Below are 18031 nucleotides of genomic sequence, written 5' to 3' on the forward strand. Positions count from 1 at the left end.
TATACTCAAACAACTTTGAATACTAAATGGCTTCATGTAGGATCATAAACAAGGAGAAATATCAGTAAAATGACGAAAATTGCCATTTTGGGGGTTTTGGGACCAAAATCGGCAGTTTTTGGTCCGGCAATTCCTGAAAAATGCATGAAATTGAAAATTTTTTTCAGATTATTGTTATTTGGGTAGAAACACATCAAAAAAACTCTAGCACAGCATGATTTGAAGATAGCCCCTGAAAAATGTTGATTTTACCCCTAATTGTAGCTAATTTACTGTTTTCTGATTAGGGTGCTTCGCTTTATTTAGAAATTTGACTCGGTTTGCTTTCATATTTCCCAGTTCATTGCTTCATTTTGCGACGATGGCTTTGATGATAATCCCTGGGAAAAAGACATTTGTGTCATCACAAGCAACTTTAAATACGAATGGAATGGAACGTCAGCAAAACGAACGATATAGAACGTTCTTGAACGTTTAGGGACGTTCTAAGAACGCTAGAGAACGTTCTTAAACATTCCTGGTCATTCCCTTTTATTTACTAGTTTAAGGATGTCTTAAAACGTTCGGAAGCGTTCCTGAACGTTCCATAATGTTCTCGAACGTTCTTATTGAGTCAATATTAACCTTTGGACTCTAAAGATCGTTCGCGAGCGTTCCGGAACGTTCTACAACGTTCTCAAGCGTTTTGGAACGTCTCTGAACGTTCTGGAACATTCAGAAACGTCCCTAAACGTTTTAGAACGATCGAGGACGTTCTGGAACATTCTAGGAACGCTATGGAACGTTCGTGAACGTTCAGGAACGTCTCAAGAACGCTCCGTTTTAATTGTACTTCAAATCGCTTGTGATGACACATTTGTCAGTAGTTTTATTCACCCCTCCCCCTATTAGCTGTGTCTGTTGACTATAATTCTCAATGTTTTTGTGCAGAAATTCTTTTGTACATTGAACGAGTTCAAACAAAGTAACCCTTGATTTTACTTACTTTCAATTTACAGTTGACGCTCTTCTAATTCGACGTTCTACTATTCGATAGGCTCCCTTATTTGATGAATTTAAAGTCCCTGTCAACAAGAAAAAACGACAACTCTCATAAACGACGCTCCCTTTTTCGATAAGCTAAGCTCCCCTATTCGATGAAATTCTCCTTGAAGATCGAATTAGAGAGCGTCAACTGTACTTTCTTCACTTTTCTGTAAACTTTCAAGAGCAATTGTTTCCCTTCGTCATAACTCAGTGTGCTGCTTCTTTTAAGAAATTCTTGATATGCACCATTGCAATGTCTTCCACGAACCTGACAGCTGATTGGTTGAAAGTGACGTATTGACTGATTTTACGTCACTTACAACCAATCAGCTATTGGGTCTGTGATGTAATGTCAGAACACATTGCAGTGGCGCATACCACGAGTAACGGCTTAACATGTCTCATCCACTGACCTTTACATATTCCTGGACAAAGCTTTATCCGCCATCTTTGATGGGAGTTTTTTTTTAGATTGGCTCCCGCAAAAAAGTCACTTCAATGTTGAGAATTAACGTCTAGCAGCGCTATATCATAAAGCTTAATTCCCGAAAAGTAGATCTAGCGCTCTCGATGCATTTACATTATTGAGTAATGCTGCCGTTAGGGTACCACTTTCAGAAAAACTCCGATCAAAGATTTAGCTTGGCCGGTATTGAAAAACTTTTTCCAGGGTATATAAAGGTCTCATTGTTATTTAATTTTCCCTCCTTGCATAAGGATAAGGATGGAAGTCACGTGGACATAGGTGCTGGTTACCATGGCATCAAAATATTATACACAGATACCAAGAAGATAAAAAAATTCGTCAGGTAAAATACCTTATTAGATTTTCTATGTAGATTTTCCAAATTACTTAAATTGACTATACCTTATCGGGGAAAACTTCGTCGGGGAAAAATTCGTCACTTGCTGGTAGTTGGTAAACGCATTAAGGCCGGGAGAAAATTTTCGTCGGGGAAAATATTCGTCACTTGTCCAAAATTTCGTCACTTTTCCCCGACGAAGTTTTCCCCGATAAGGTAGTACCGACCTGTATGTTTTATTAGCCGGTCCAAATTCATGCATAACAGCCAGTAAGAATACCTACTTAACGAAGTGTGTGAATAATCAAAGATCGTTGATTTGGTTGAGGCTTTCTCCTTTGTCATATTGAAACTTTAAACTTTGTGTTACGATTTGAACGAGAAAAAGAAAAATAATCTTGATATGCGTAAGTCATTTTTCTAACGAAAACGCCTGATAAAGCCGGGATTTGACCCCCTTTACTTTAAATAGACACAGTGGTCAAAATCTGTAAAAATTCTACTTTCTTCGGGTGCTTCCGTTAGAAAATATGACGTCATTTTGACTCTTACATATCAAGAATAAAGTCATAATATACAGTCGAAACTCTCTGATTCGATCTTCAAGAGACCAAAAAATCTCTTCGGATTAAAGAAACTTTTGAATTACAGAGAGTATAAACAACCTTTCGGGTGAGAGGACCAATATTTTAGTTCGAACTACAGAAAGATTCGAATAATAGAGGTTCGAATTAGAGAGAGTTGACTGTACTCTAAAAGAAACGTTTATTCTATTGGCGGACATTCTCAGAATGTGAATTCACCTCTTCTTACCTCAAAAACAGTTTAATGGTCAATAGGTAATTGATCAAAGCGATTTTAGAGCTACAATGAAGTGAATACAGTCGCTCTCATGTTATCTTCTGACCAGCCACTAGAACCGTTCGAAAACCAACGGATCCGGCGAGACTCGAACTCACAATCATGCCATTTCCGGGCATTTGCTCTACCATTGAGCTACGGGTCCACGTGGAACCCGAGGACTCAGAGCTCCTTTTATCAAGGAGAGGGTACTGTGGAGCATGCCTTCAAAAGATGACCTAGATATGAACGGCAATATTTCTTTCTGGAATATCACATTTTGAAAAATATTTTTTCCTGTATGGAGATGAAATGCTAAATTTCATTCTTATTTTTTTTTTAGTTGGAGTGATGTTGGGAAGATGGCGTTCAACCGTCAGAACTTTGTTGTATCCAATAGCAGTTCTGGTGAAACTTTATCCACTCAAATGGTTAGTAAGTTTATTTCTGTTTTAAACTATTAACTGTTTTAAACTATTGACTGTTGCTAACTTAATATAACTTGTTCATTGTCCATTTGACATTTAGGAAGACATGGACATAGCGAAATACTTGTGGAAAATTTGTGTCGGACAGCATCAGTTCTTTCGAATGTCTCATGCTTCTGGTCGAAAGGCTTTCAGGTACTTTTATATATTTTTGAAAAAATGGTATTGATCTATCATATTTCAGACTAAGCTAAGAAATCATTGCCTTGTACGAAAAGAAGTCGCTAAATATCTTTCTTTGTTGTCCGTTTATGTTCTCAAATATTTGTTAAAGCTGATTCGTCGATACAGATGGCTCAGTTTCCCTGATTTCTACTTATACTATCAAGCTTGGTAATTCTCACAGGTTATTCCCATTGCTCTGCTCGGATGTTTCAAATGTCTCTTCCATCTACTTGTAATAAAAAGTGCGAAAGAGGAAATAAGTTTTGGTGTGCCACTGTTAGTTTTTAACATTAGATTCCAAACTAGCCGTCACCCGGCGTCGCACCCACCGAGTAGAGTGCTGCTGAACACATCAAAAGCCCTTTGGATGGTGAGGGAGGGTAATAAGATTGAATTCTATTCACTAAAAGTATTTCTTCATTGACTCAAAAGATTCTCTCGATGATTTCCGATCCAATGATAGGTCAACCATTGCTTAAATCCTTCTCAAACTCCAGATATTGTATTACTCAGGTTTTGATGACGTCATCAGACCCAAAATGCCTCAATTTAAGTTTTGGTGTACCACTGTTAGTTTTTAAAATTAGATTGTAAATTAATATGGTTATATGATCCAATAGATTATGAAATACCCTGACTTACCAAATACCAAATTTTCCAAAACCTTTTTAAGAAGAACGTCGAATTGTTTTTATCTTGCTTTCTTCTCAATATATTTTAGAACACAATTCGAAATGTCGACTGATTCAACGCTCTTTTTGAAGTAAGTATTTGATGACCTCACAAGCTCAATCAATCCACGTACTTTAGGCGTACAAACTTTCGCGAGCAGAAACTTTCGAGATTTTCGCGAATTTCGGCCCTCTTCGCGAAAGTAAATGTCTTTAAAAATTCTAGGAAGGGCCATTCGCGAAGGTTTATGCTCGAGAAAAGTATTTTTCCGTTGAATTCGAGAAAGTAAATGTCGCGAATTTTGCGATATTTCGTCCTCGCGAAAGTTTGTACGCCTAAAGTAGACCACATAATGAAACACCGGGCTTAAATAACATCCAAATACTCTCGGGTACCTAATAGCCGGGGGGGGGGGGGTTGGAATAAGCAGGGGGGCTGGAAAAAATCTCAAAATTTAATAAGCGGGGGAATTGGAATAAAAATGTCCTGGGTGGAAAATGTTTGAAAAGGAGGCTAATACAGCAGAATTAAGACAAAAAAGGGAACTTTCAAAAACATTTTCCCAAAAATTAATAAGCGGGGGGGTTGGAATAAGAATGTCCTGGGTGGAAAATTTTCGAAAAATTAATTAGCGGGGGGGGGACGGCTATTAGGTACCCGAGAGTAATATAGTAACGATAGTATGATGGATTTTTACTAAAAGAGTTAAAAAAAAATAGCTTTAGTTTATCGGAGATATAGGAAGATTATTCATGGGTAACGATCAATTGCACTATATTTCTATGATACAAAGTGACTGAATCTTTTTATTTTGATACCTCCGCCTCTGAATTTTAGCTCTTAAGTTACTAGATACCCTATAGCTTCTATACCCTTGGTCAAGGAAAAGATATGGATCCATTTTGAACAAAGTACCACAACGAGAGGTGTTTAATAGTTAGCATTAAAAAATCCTATTTTACATTCTTTCCTTGAGTCCCGAAAGTGTTGTCATAGGTGAACGGTGGTTTTAATTTTGATTTGTTCATCCCTTCTTATTAGGGTACAACAACAAACGCAAACCATCAAACGCAAAATGACGTTGACTCGCAAGAAAGCAAAAGAGGTTTGTGTGTTCCCTTCATTTAACACAAATTCATTTTTTCTGCCCCTTTAAAGTAAGCTTTAGACCATGTTCAGACGTTACTGCTCCGTATCGTTCCGAAACGAAACGGTTCTGAAATTACTGTGAACGTCAAAATTCGAAACGTCAAAAAAAGAAGACGTTACAAAGTAAAACAAATCGAGACGGCTTCGCTCCGCTATGTTCATTGGAACGGAACTGTTCCGTTTTATTGCTCCGAAACGTTCCGAAACCAATATGAACACTCTCGATCCGTAACAGAAACCATACTGGAACGATACATAACCGTAACGTCTGAACATGGGCTAAAATCTTCAGAACACAGTATTTCTTCTGAAATAATGATCGCTTTAGGGTATACTGAAAGATATCTCGATATTTTGACTTACAGAAACATTTGAATCAAAGGATGGAAACTAGTAGCAATGGAAGCCCGAGTCCAAGTGATATTGGTGGGTAATTTTATTCGAGTATTTTCCCTGACTGTTTTGTATCGCCTTCAATGATTACAAGCATAGCTTGTCCACATGGATAATGTTTTACGAATTTATGTACAAACCTTTTCTTTTAATAATTAAATCAAAATCCTCATCTAAATGAAACTGGATGGACTATTGTATTATTTCTATGAACAATTCATATTCCATGTACGCTTTAAATTTACTAATGACACGGTGCCGAGTAATGCCCCTGTTTTGAATTAGGGAGTTCACGTGATGGTTGTTGATTTGAATGATTGGACTTCAATCCTTTCTTTTTCCAGGAATGCACAACGTCATTCCAGTTTTCGATGACACGGTCGATGACGACACTGAATTCTTACATCGTTATGAAGATGCTTGCAGTCTACAAAGCGAACATGATCGGTTGGTTGATAATAAAATTTAGTCTTTCATTTCTAAAAGCACACACAGACACATTTTAGAGGGATTTAGTTCTATCACAGTAGAGTCTCGTCACTTCGAACCTCTTTAACTCCTGAGTGGAATTTATTTAGTAAACACCAGCATCTGAATGGGATTTAGTTCTGTAACATATTTCTTGGGAAGGCTTCAAATGTTTAATATAAATACCTCACAGTTTTTTTTACTGAATCACATTTCATGTTTATTGATCGTTGTTTTCAAATTGAAAAATGTATATGTATAATATGTACAGTTGACGCTCTCTTATTCGACGTTCTACTATTCGATAGGCTCCCTTATTCGATGAAATTTAAAGTCCCCGTCAACATGAAACTCTCATAAACGACGCTCCCTTATTCGATGAAAATCCAATTCCCCTTGAAGATCGAATTAGAGAGCGTCAACTGTATAATTAAAAGATGTTTCTTGAGCCTGATTTTTCTTCTTTTGAGAAAAATAACCAGAAGCGTCATGTTTTTATTGAAGAACTATATATTCGACCGTCACTACAAAAGGTCATCGTCAGAGTGTAAATGATGACCTGATGATAACCTCTTGAAGTAAAGGTCGAATCTGGTCGAATATTTAGTTTTTAGATAAAAACATGACGCTTCTAGTTATTCTCTTCAACACATGTATAATTCTTTGAACAGGAATTCTTTGGCGTCGACAGGAAGTGGTACACCTGTTTCTAGTGAATACAACACATCGGACTCTGACTCGGAATGTGAATTTCGTCAGTTTCAAGTTCAACCTCTCCCACCCGGCTCAACCCTCCAGTCTACGAACAACAGCACGATGAATGATAACAGCCGACCCTTCTCATTGATTTTCACCCGTCTGACTAAAATCGAAAGTGAACACCGTGATGAATTGGTACGTTGCACTTCTTTGACTTCATTTTTTCAAATGTCCGGTATTCGGATGGCGATTCCATCTTTTACAGTTTTGTTTTTTGTATCCCTTACACACAAAAGATATATAGGAGAAAAGATGACTCTTTCTCTTAAGTCTATGCGTACATTGCTTTTACAAGCATTGAGTTTTCTTGTTTTAAACCGTTGGGGAGACTTTGATTAACTTTCCACTTGAATTGGGCTTTTATCAATTTATCATATTACCTTCATACCAAAGCCAAACAGATTGTCAGGTAACGCCAGCTCAAAGCGTCCATCTCTAAAGGCGTAAAGTAGTCGATAGATAGAGCTAACAACCGGGCTAAATTAGAATAATCAATCTTTCCCAAGAAAGAAAAACAGTGAAGCCATAAGATTTGAGCCACATTTAAAATTTAGTGATACGGCACATAAATTTTACGATAGGGTTTACTTTCAATCCGGAGTTTGTTTGAAAATCACGTGGGTCGTGCGTTTTGGATGGGAAATAAGTGGCTTACATCCCGCTCCCCCTTAGGGGCTTTAAACTCAATGCGTCAATATCTGGATCATTTTCTGTTCTTTTTCGTTTTCAGTTAAAACATGTGGAAGAGCTACTATCATCTGCCAAACTTCGCAAAGAGTATCAACAAATCTTTCAAAAGAAAATGGTAAAGATAGATCTAACATTCTAAAATGGAAAAACATAGGAAGATAGATTTTAGTGGGAACTAATTTTGACGTGTTTAGCGAATTTCCGTAAATTTAGTTCCCACTAAAATTTAAAATAAATGCCTCCTAATCAAAGTAGCCGAAATGGTCATTATCACTTAGCCTCGTAGACCATATTCTCGACTTTAGTTGAGCTAGAATCTGTCTGTCTGTATGTATGTCCCAAAACTTTAAGGCAGCCTGGAGACTTCAGAAATTGTCGGATTTGGCTCAAATTTGACACACTTGTTCCTTGGGTGAATGAATATCTGGGGGTGTTTTTTTCATTTTTCAAAAATTTTGATTTTCGGGGCGTGGGGACGAGTTTTTTTGCCAAAACGACTTCAATAATGAGTTTTAAAGCTGGTATGTTTTGCCACAATCGGGCCTTCTTGTATAATCAATAATCTTGAATAATCTGAAGCTACTTAAGTTGAGCCCAGTGCGTTGCGCACGATCGACTATGTATTTCTACGAGGCTAATTGATAATGACCTATACTATATTAGTACTAGTAATCGTATGGTTTGGAGTGCAATTAACGATTAATCACGAGTAACAAAGGAGAAAATAGTAATTTGCACGAGTCCGAAGGACGAGTGCAAATTACGGTATTTTCTCCTTTGTTACGAGTTTTCTTTCTTTTCAATTAAAAGAAGCTATTGTAACATAAAATTTCTTTGTTCTTTTTTATATTGAAGAAAAAAATGTCTTTGTTTTTATTATATAGTAAAAAAAAGTCTCTGGAGAGAAAAGAATAAGGGGACAAAAGTGTCCCCCCGCCGAAGAGTGCAAAAAGTGGTAATAGTGCAATTAACGATTAATTGCACTCCTCTAAACCAATCAGATTCGAGTAATTTTGCACGGCTGACGATTACTATAATAATATAATCGTATATTTCCCAGGTGAGTTTTAGCATGACCGAATAATAATATAATGTTATTCTATTTAGACGGGTGAGTCGATGGTAGCGAACGAAAATATGAATAATAATCGAATCCATGATGTTCTTCCTTATGACGTAAGCAATTATCTCTTCTTACTGGATCCATTATTTTTAGTGAAAAATGAAAATAAGACAGTCCGAGGTCGTTCAGTTTTGTTTCGTCTATGGAAATTACGTATTCATATCATAGACCAATTCATTGTGTGAGACTAGTGTTAGGTGTTGTTTCTGGCCATCATATCCAAAATCAAATCTTTGAAAATGATGGTTTTGCCGGGGGTAGGTCCGGTTTGCGAAAAATGGAGATGGTCAAAAAGAGAGGGGTGCAGATTCCTCTAAACACTAAGCTATTGGTTGAACTTAATAACACAACTATTTCAATTTTTCATATATCATGATATGCATCTTCCGATATTACATCATGGAACCAACAGCTAACCAAAAGCTAATTGGTTGCCAGTCACGTAAAATCAGTCAATACGTCACTTCCAACTAATCAGCTGTTGGGTCCATTGAAGACTTTGTAATAGTGTATATCATGAATAACTCCCTCCATTCCTCATCTCTGTTAGGACCACCGTATCACGCTGAATCCGAACAATAATTTCGAAGCAGTTGACTACATCAACGCAAGCAACATCCAATACACACTGAAAGAGAAACATCTTCTTTCTTTCATCGTTGCACAATCACCTCTCAAACACACTACTAATGCATTCTGGCAGATGGTTTGGGAACAAAATGTCACTGTCATCGCTATGTTATCCAAACTGAAGGTATGATGATAGTTTCCTTCAAAAGTTATCTGATATTCCGATGGCGGATTGGTGGCCGCCTACGCTAAAGCTATAATGGAGTTGGCCGATTTCTCATCGGAAAGGAATGATAGGCGGCTTTTGATTTGCCGCATCCCCAGTCTGGCTCAACGGCCCTTGCGTGTAAGCTTGAAACTATTTTGGTTGGATCCGACAATCCCCGAAAACGAGATCAGCGGTGGTTCAGGCCCCCCATTGCAAAATCCTTGGCACGGTCTGGCGAAATTCCGTAATGTAAACCTTCCAGATGTTGAAACTTCTCCCGACCTTTGTTGATCTATATTTTCAAGACTTTTGCTGTACGTATTGCTTTTCAGAAGGCTTCACTCAACAGTAGCAGTGTTCTTGTATAAGGCATCGTTCTTAAGAGGGTGTTAATAATTGGAGGTGATATGAATCAATAATTCTTTATTGTAACTGTTGTTGTTACAGGAAGCAGGTTTTGATCAATGTCATCAGTACTGGCCACAAGAATCGGACAAAGCACCTACATCTTACGGACAGGTGAGTTATTGATGATAATAGTGACGTAATGTTTTCTACGGAAAGAACCCGGTTTTTGCCAGTAGTGGCAAATTTTATACAACTTTTGTCTAGTTTAAATTTGTCACTACTGGCTAAAACCGGGTAATTTCCGTAGAAAACATTACGTCATGAATATCATGAATTGATGGTAGTAGTGACACGGGAGAGAAATAGACTCTATTTCTCTGATTAGAAGTGGTGAACATTTTTAAACCCAAATCTTATTTGGAGCTTTACTTTTGCAGAACGGAACCTTTTATTATCTAGGTTTTCAGCTTATTTAATGATTTTTGTTTTCCTTCAGGTGACGGTCCGGAAGAATTTCGAAAACAATTTCAATGCATATTCTGTGCGAAGTTTTCAGGTTCAAAACTCATCAACGACTAAGGTGAATTACCTAACCACTTCCTGTAAAATCCAAACTCCTGAGATTTAATGAATTCTCCTGATGATTAAAATAAGTTCGAAATGGCTCCTTTGAAATGATAGGTGTCACTGAGTTTTACCTCGCCAGCCTTTGTATAGGCCATTTCGCAGTTGAAATGGATCATGAGTAATCAGGACTGATTGCGCCCTGATAACGGTTTCCCGTTGGTTAGACGCAAAAAGAATTTCAAAACATTAGACCAATAGTAAGTCGTTATTAGCGCGCAGTGGTCCTTATTACCCATAACGCTTTGCGGCTGTGTAATGGCGTATTTAACCACTAGCCCTGTCTAGCCTTATTTTATGGACTGGCTGTATAACAATGGACCTATTTACATTATGATAAGGGGCCAAATTTTAGCGTTTTTATTTCAATATCAGTGTTATTTAGACAGTTTTTACTGCTATCATATGATATGATAATTCAATTTTTAACAAAATACTTCAATTCTTTAACAAAAACTCCACAACAGACTTCGTATTATTTTTATCTCAGTCACGAACAGTATTCCAACTGCAGTACACACAATGGCCGGATGACAAAAGTTCACCAAAATGGTCCCAACCCTTTATCGGTATGTCTGAGTAACTTATTACTACCTATCATGAAAAAATCTTTTCTCTGATTTGGGGAAATATTTAATCAAATTTTCATCGATATTTTTTAACTTTCTTGATCTAGATTGTAAGATGGTAAGTTCCATCAAGAATTTCTGATAACGAATACTCTTCAAAGACATTGTTGTTGACCTACACATCGTATCCGAAGCTGTTGAAGTTTTCTACTTTCCTCTTTTCTATAGGCCATTTCACAGTCGAAATGAATCATGGGTAATCAGGACCACCGCGCTTTGATAACGACTTTCTGTTGGTCTAATTTTTGGATATTTTTGCGTCTAGCCATTGGGAAGCCATTATGGAGGTACAATCAGTCTTGATTACCCATGATTCATTTCGACTGTGAAATAGCCTATTGTATTCGGTTTAGAATTCTTGGACGAAATTCAATCGATACGTAAAGTAGCCAGTGAAATGAACGGACTTTCAAAGCAATCCAAACAACAACAGCTTTTGGTGCATTGTGAAGATGGCGCGGGGCGTTCTGGGGTGGTGGTCATGGCCGAAATCCTACTGGCAACAATGGAATTAAATGAGGTAATAAATAAATCACTGAGAGTGAAGAAGATCCACTAATATAGTAATTTTTCGAACCAAAAAAATTATAAACACCCACTACAGGGTAGCAAAATTATGATTAAAATCTTGAATTGGTTTTCATCTGTCTTCTCTTTTAGCCGTTGGATATTCCCTTGACGTTGGCGCATTTACGTTCACAACGAATGAAGTTGGTCCGAACAGAGGAAGAATATATTTTCATTCATCAATTGTTGGCTGACTATCTGAGAAGAAATCGCCTGATTTGATAATGGTGTGTGGTGCTGTTGCGTGAGCGATCAAGATGGTGAAAACTTAGAGGCTAAAGTTAGTAGAAAATCGATTCGATTTGAAATCTAGATCAATTTAGCCAGTTGCCTTGCTTACATATACACACCATAATAAAGCTAAAGCTTCTTCATAGCTTGTTGGTTTCGGATGATATTTGTTCAAGCAAAATGAAACCCCAGCGAGACAATATGTGTAAACCCATAGTAGTATATACTAAGGCAAACCACAATATTTCATTTCGTGGGTATCTTAGCTTAGTAACACCCATATGATTACAGGACCCCTTCACTAGGCTTTACCAAAAGTGCTTTGGCTACAATTTTATAGGTAATTCTTGGCTTACACCTATCACACCTATCCACTGGTACAGAACCGAGAAACTTATATGAGTGACATTCGCTGGGTTAACTCCCCTTTTTCTCTAGACTAGTAAACCACGTCGTTATATTTCGCTGCAGCTTACGCTTGCATTGGTTTCACTACCTTCGCTGAACCAAAAACCTCTCTTCTGCTGCAATTTATCTTTTCGTAAGAATTTTTTATAAGCCCTATTCCTGCGTTCCTGTGTCCAAGGAAAGGCAGATGCTCGCTAGTCTATTTTTTTTTGTGAATCAGCCAAAGTATACCGTAGAGATTTTATTGAAATAAGGCATAGTTTAAAGATAGGGAAATATTATTATTTATTTCCAATCCAGCTAGCATATTTAACCAAAGAATATATTATTAGAATGAATTTGATTTTAAATGAAGTATAAACTCAATAACGGACAGTAAATATTTTTTTTCTATTTTGAGTGATTTTAGTAAGATTTTGTAAATTTATTTTCGTATTTTAATTTTTCAAATGTAACATTTCTAATTTTTGTTTTTATCCGATGCAAACTTTTATTTCTACTGGCAGGGTGCTTACCTCTCGTTTTGTTGATTTAGCGAATCAGAAGATTAAGAATTTACATGTTTAAGCTGTGCTCCATCGAGATGCTGCGGTTGATAAATTTGATCTCTTGTTTGGTTTCGTTTTTTGGACTAACTCATTGAAGTTGAAGGTATTTCCTGAGGGAAGGTGCTTGAAGCGATTTTCTTGGCAGATACAGCTATTTATTTCTCATCCCCAACTCAACAAATGAGTAACTTAGATTTGATACTCTGATCTATCATTGGTAACTGGGAGCTGATAGTAGGTGCGGCACGACTCAACCTCAGCATTCGAACCCCCGGGTCTAGCGTCAATAGAAAAGGGAGCGGACTTCCTCATTTCCACCTTTCGCTTACAGCCAACTGATGAATTTACTTCTTAATTATTTATCATCTAAGATAGAGAATTTAAGCAATTCATAACATTTATGACATAATGTTTTCTACGGAAAGACCCCGGTTTTTGCCAGTAGTGGCAAATTCTAAAAACATTACGTCATGAATATCATGAATTGTAATAGATGCTCACACCTTGAGGTTTTACTTTGCTTATCTGATTTAAGATGAAATATTTGTTTCTAGCACCTTTGGTGCTTTAAATTCAATGGACTAAATTATCTTTTCTTTAATATCGTTTTTACTGAGGGAAATTTTGTTTTTTTTGGGTAGAATTTTAGGATGGTTTTATAAATATCATATTTTTGTACTTGTTTTGTATAATTTATTATGAATTATTCTTATTTGTATACATATCATATACATAACTCGAATTTTAATTTCTCTCGATGAAAATATATATTCAATATTTCAGAAAAAAGGTTGAGTAAAGTCTAAACCAAGCTCTATCCGATCTATCGATCAAAAATTATCGAGAACAAAAACATTGCTTGCGAAAACGAAAGTGACACAAAAACAGACTTTTGTGTAGCAAATGAATCACGATATTAACACCCCTGTATATTCTGTGTCTCAAATAGATAAATTGGGTGCCTGACTGATTTTGAAAATATTGGGCGGATCTTGGCTTAAAACACTGCTAAGATACTACAAAAGTATTTAATGAAATCAGCTAGTTCATAATAATAAGTTCAAGGTTAGAATTAATTTGATCAAATAGGCTAATATTTCTTCCCCTCCATTTTTCTTGTACTAAATGGACCGGAAACATGGATTGCAACTTTTGAGGAAACATTACTGATGGTCCTAGCGTCACTGAGATATGTAGAAGATTTTGATTATTATATGTAAGACTACGGTGGCCCAAAAGGGTCAACGAATCTTTTTTTAGTACTAATCTTTGTTTTTAGTACTAATCTTTGTTTTTCAGTACTAATCTTTGTTTTTTTAGTACTAATCTTTGTTTTTTTAGTACTAATCTTTGTTTTTGTACTAATCTTTGTTTTTTTAGTACTAATCTTTGTTTTTTTAGTACTAATCTTTGTTTTTAGTACTAATCTTTGTTTTTCAGTACTAATCTTTGTTTTTTTAGTACAAATCTTTGATTTTACAGCTTCAGCTGACGGCTAAATTATTTCGGCACCGGTATTTATCACATTCTCATTCTGTGTATTTTGCAGACCGATTTTTTTACTTTGCGTCTTTTAACAATGATATCGGATAGGATGGGATATCATGCAATGTGGCACCAATTACGTATTTTCCGGGGTCTTTTTGTGTCTCGCAAACGTGTAATGGAAATGGCGAAAGAAGTCAACCCACAAGCTGTCAATTGCGACGTCGAACCCGGAAATTAAAAAGGAGAGTATACAACTCTCTTGGTCCAAATGGTTGCTGGCATTTCGATGGATATGACAAATTGAAGCCTTTTGGTTTCCCAATTCACGGATGCATAGATGGTTACAGTCGAAAGCTGATCTGGTTAAGGTTACTTCCATCGAACAATGACCCAATACGAATAGCTTCTATTTTAGTAGGTAAAATTCATGAAAATGGATTCGTTCCCTTGCGTCTTCGAACAGATTGCGGTACAGAGAATGTTATTGCTGCCGCCATGCAGTCTTACTTAAGACGGAATCATGACGATGAGTTTTCTGGCATGAAAGCTCATATATATGGAACATCACACAACAACCAGCGAATTGAAGCATGGTGGTCATAGTTACGAAAATCTCAGACAAGTTTTATGATTCAGTTTTTCCAAACACTTGTGGATGAAATCTACAATCCCGAAGATCCTTTGCATAAAGCTTGTGCATGGTATTGCTCCCAGCCCTTAATCAAAAATAATCTTGAGGAGTTCATGGAGCATTGGAATTCTCATTACATCAGGAATTCCCATTTCTCAGAAGTCAATGGTCGACCAAACTCCCTTTACGTTTTTCCAAAACATGGGAAAACAGACCAAAAAATTCCAGTGGACAACGATGACCTTTTAGAAATTGAATGGTATGTGAACAATTCATTAGATGAAGATTCTGAATCCGATTGTTATTTTGAATACTTTGATCACGTCATGAATGAATTAAACTTACGTAGAGAATTAACCTAATGGTGCCAGGAATTTGTTCCTAACGCAACATTATTAGAGAATGGACTTCGGGAGTAAAGTATAATATACACATTTCATATTTTTTATTGTCGTTTTTGAGATGCGAGATAGCAAATTCTACAGCGCTGCAGTTTTCTCCCAAATACCGAGCTGATTTTGACCAGGGAAATACTACTCCATTTTTCGGAAGTTATTTTGACGATTCAGGAGTATTTCTAAATTTGGTGAGAATTAATTTTATCGAATGACCTTATTAGCAGGGTGGCAACCCTTAAGATCCGTGACAAATTTTCTGGGACGCAAAAACATGAATTTACTTCGAAAGTTTAATGTATTTGTCATTTTCGCGAGGGGGGGGGGTCCGCTGCTAAGGCTAATTTTTTTATAGGCCAAAGACTGTTACAGGCAAAACTGTGAAGGCACAAAATGGGTAAAAAATTGACCATTTTTGAAAGTCGAATTCAACGGAACCGATCGATACCATCGGATAGAGCATGAAATTGTGAGGAAAAAAGTATACCACAATAAGTCCCATACTTAAACACACAAGGAAATACGGCCATTTGAAGTTTGTAATACTGTCAGTTCGAATACGATTGACGTCAAATTTTGTCTAAATCACAATCGAACTGAGAGTATTTTGAACTTAAAATATTTTAAAGGAACTTATATTGACGAAAAGTAAATTTGGAATTTGCGAATTTTTCAGGGAATTCGCCAAAATGTCTTCTCTTAAGGTAAAGTCAGGGGAGATACTTTTGGGGAACTGTCTGGATCCCTGTCAAGTCTGCAATCGTAACTCCTCATCAAATTTTTAGGATATACTTTTTACGCATTGTAGATTATAGATTTGGTAGCAGTGGCGTTGTGGCAGGGGGGGGCCGGGGGGCCATGGCGGAGCTTTTTTGAAGGGGCGCCGAAGAGCAAGGGACGCCAAAAGCGATTTTTTTAAACGCCCCAATCTTAAAAATCATACTTTATGCGCCTTAAATTGCGCCCATGACCAATTTTACTGAGATAATTTTAAAATACTTGCAATTTTTTTCGCTCGCTTCGCTCGCAATACAGTTAATTGTTTTTTTTGTGTACAATATAGCATTATTAAATTGAAATCTAACTGCGCCCCCAAGCCCAATATGCTGACAACAATATTGGAATCATAAAACATCAATTTTTTCGCTCGCTTCGCTCGCATAACACATTGTTCCTTTAACTTTCTTTTCACTCTAGCACAAGTGTCAAATTTGTCTATTTTTATTTAGTGATTTAGGGTATCTTGGCAGTTGATTTAAAAAAATTTTCTAGTCAACCCCAACCATGGTGGGGCCTGTTTTTCCCTTTTACATTCATCAAAGATAAATCTACTCTTCTCCAATAAATATTTCCTTCCTCATTATGCCTAGGCAAATGAATTTAGTAGAAGTTTAGAAAATGGTGGGTGGGGGCACCACTTTGGAAAATTAGGGAGGGGCGCCATTTAAAAAAATTGACTTTGGCCCTTCCAGAAAAATTTTCCCACAACGCCACTGTTGGTAGGTTTTGATTTCATTTTATGTGTACGTTCTTAATTTCTTAATTTTTCTTGATTATTTTTGTTTTGCTAGATTGTTGTGTAGATCCCAAAGTGGAATGTTTATTATTTGTTTTCATTGTAAAATGATAGGTTGAAAGTTGAAGAAAAATCAAAATAAGATGCATGTGGGCTCTTCCACAAAAAAAAAACGTACAGTGCATTACCCATGGACATTACAATTCTTCACCCCTCACCCCTTCACCACCCTTGTGAATGGTTTTTTCTGGAAGAGCCCATTACGTAACTTTTTTTCATTAGTCAATCCCAGGACCAAAACCTTCTAGGACTTCCTTCTTTTTGGATTTACATGGAGGTTCTATAAATCAACCCATGTCCGTTCGTCTGTTACCATCTTTCTTCGGAATTGGCTCCTACTCTCGGGTACCTAATAAACGGGGGGTTTGGAATAAGCGGGGTGGCATAGTGCAGCCGAATAGTGGTTCTAACCTGGTTATTAATTTTTGAAAGTTTTTTTGGTTTCCTCTTTTATTCGTTTTGAGGAAGGAAAGTTACGCGTAAAAGAGTGACAGGTGGTAAAAATCTAAAATACCGATGAGTTTTAAACAATTTTCTAAAATCTTCCATAAGTCGAGATTGAAACACGCTGCAGCCCTCAAACTTTCCAGAAACCTTGTAAATTTGATATGGAAAAGTCGAAATTGACGATGACGTCATCAAAGTTGACAAAAATTTACCAAAAATTATATTTCTACAAAAGGCAGACCAATTAATGGACACTCCTATTTGCGGACATTTTCATTTGCACGAAATGTAAAAAAAAACTATCATATTTCAAAAGATAGAGTGTTTCATTAAGTCGTACAGTAATTTTTTTGATAACAAATTACTTTTTCAAGACTTGAGATTTAGCTTTGTCTCATTGCAATCTTGATCAAACTTTCCTGCTAATTAGAGGTTCCACTGTATTAATGTTTCGCTCAAAATTTAAATTGTTCCTCATTATCGGGGTGAAATCGAGGACGGTTAAAAGTGTTAATTTGTCGGCGTCCTCATTCGGTTAGGATGAAGACAAATTAGAAGTATCCACCGCAAGAAACCAATAGCAACAAGTTTTTCAAAAACAAGATAATTGTTGACATTAATAAATTATATTTTTTATGGGCGTGTACACGCTTGGATAATCAACTATTTCATTGTTTGAAACCGATCTGTTTTTTAGCACGAGTAGTTTAATTTGGGATTTGAAGATGTTATGTCATGTCAATTCCCAAACTAATCTCTCCAATTCTTGTCAACAGTTTATGGAT

General features: G+C 36.6%; 1 protein-coding gene across 1 annotated transcript in view; it reads left to right on the plus strand.

Annotated features, from left to right (window-relative positions):
- LOC136815583 (tyrosine-protein phosphatase non-receptor type 21-like) overlaps positions 1–12666 on the plus strand; it is a 34578-nt gene extending 21912 nt beyond the window's left edge. Inside the window, exons 9-24 of the mRNA XM_067072035.1 lie at positions 1744–1835; positions 3013–3100; positions 3198–3292; positions 4044–4085; positions 5036–5099; positions 5509–5569; positions 5881–5983; positions 6676–6898; positions 7494–7568; positions 8561–8629; positions 9127–9330; positions 9802–9873; positions 10199–10282; positions 10817–10895; positions 11309–11475; positions 11616–12666. Of these exons, the coding sequence (XP_066928136.1) occupies positions 1744–1835; positions 3013–3100; positions 3198–3292; positions 4044–4085; positions 5036–5099; positions 5509–5569; positions 5881–5983; positions 6676–6898; positions 7494–7568; positions 8561–8629; positions 9127–9330; positions 9802–9873; positions 10199–10282; positions 10817–10895; positions 11309–11475; positions 11616–11744 (1647 nt within the window). The 3' untranslated portion in view covers positions 11745–12666. The remainder of the gene's footprint in view (positions 1–1743; positions 1836–3012; positions 3101–3197; positions 3293–4043; positions 4086–5035; positions 5100–5508; positions 5570–5880; positions 5984–6675; positions 6899–7493; positions 7569–8560; positions 8630–9126; positions 9331–9801; positions 9874–10198; positions 10283–10816; positions 10896–11308; positions 11476–11615) is intronic.
- The last annotated feature ends 5365 nt before the right edge of the window (positions 12667–18031 follow it).

The sequence above is a fragment of the Clytia hemisphaerica genome, unplaced genomic scaffold, assembly GCF_902728285.1.
Source record: "Clytia hemisphaerica strain Z4C2 unplaced genomic scaffold, Clytia hemisphaerica genome assembly, whole genome shotgun sequence".
NCBI lineage: Eukaryota > Metazoa > Cnidaria > Hydrozoa > Leptothecata > Clytiidae > Clytia > Clytia hemisphaerica.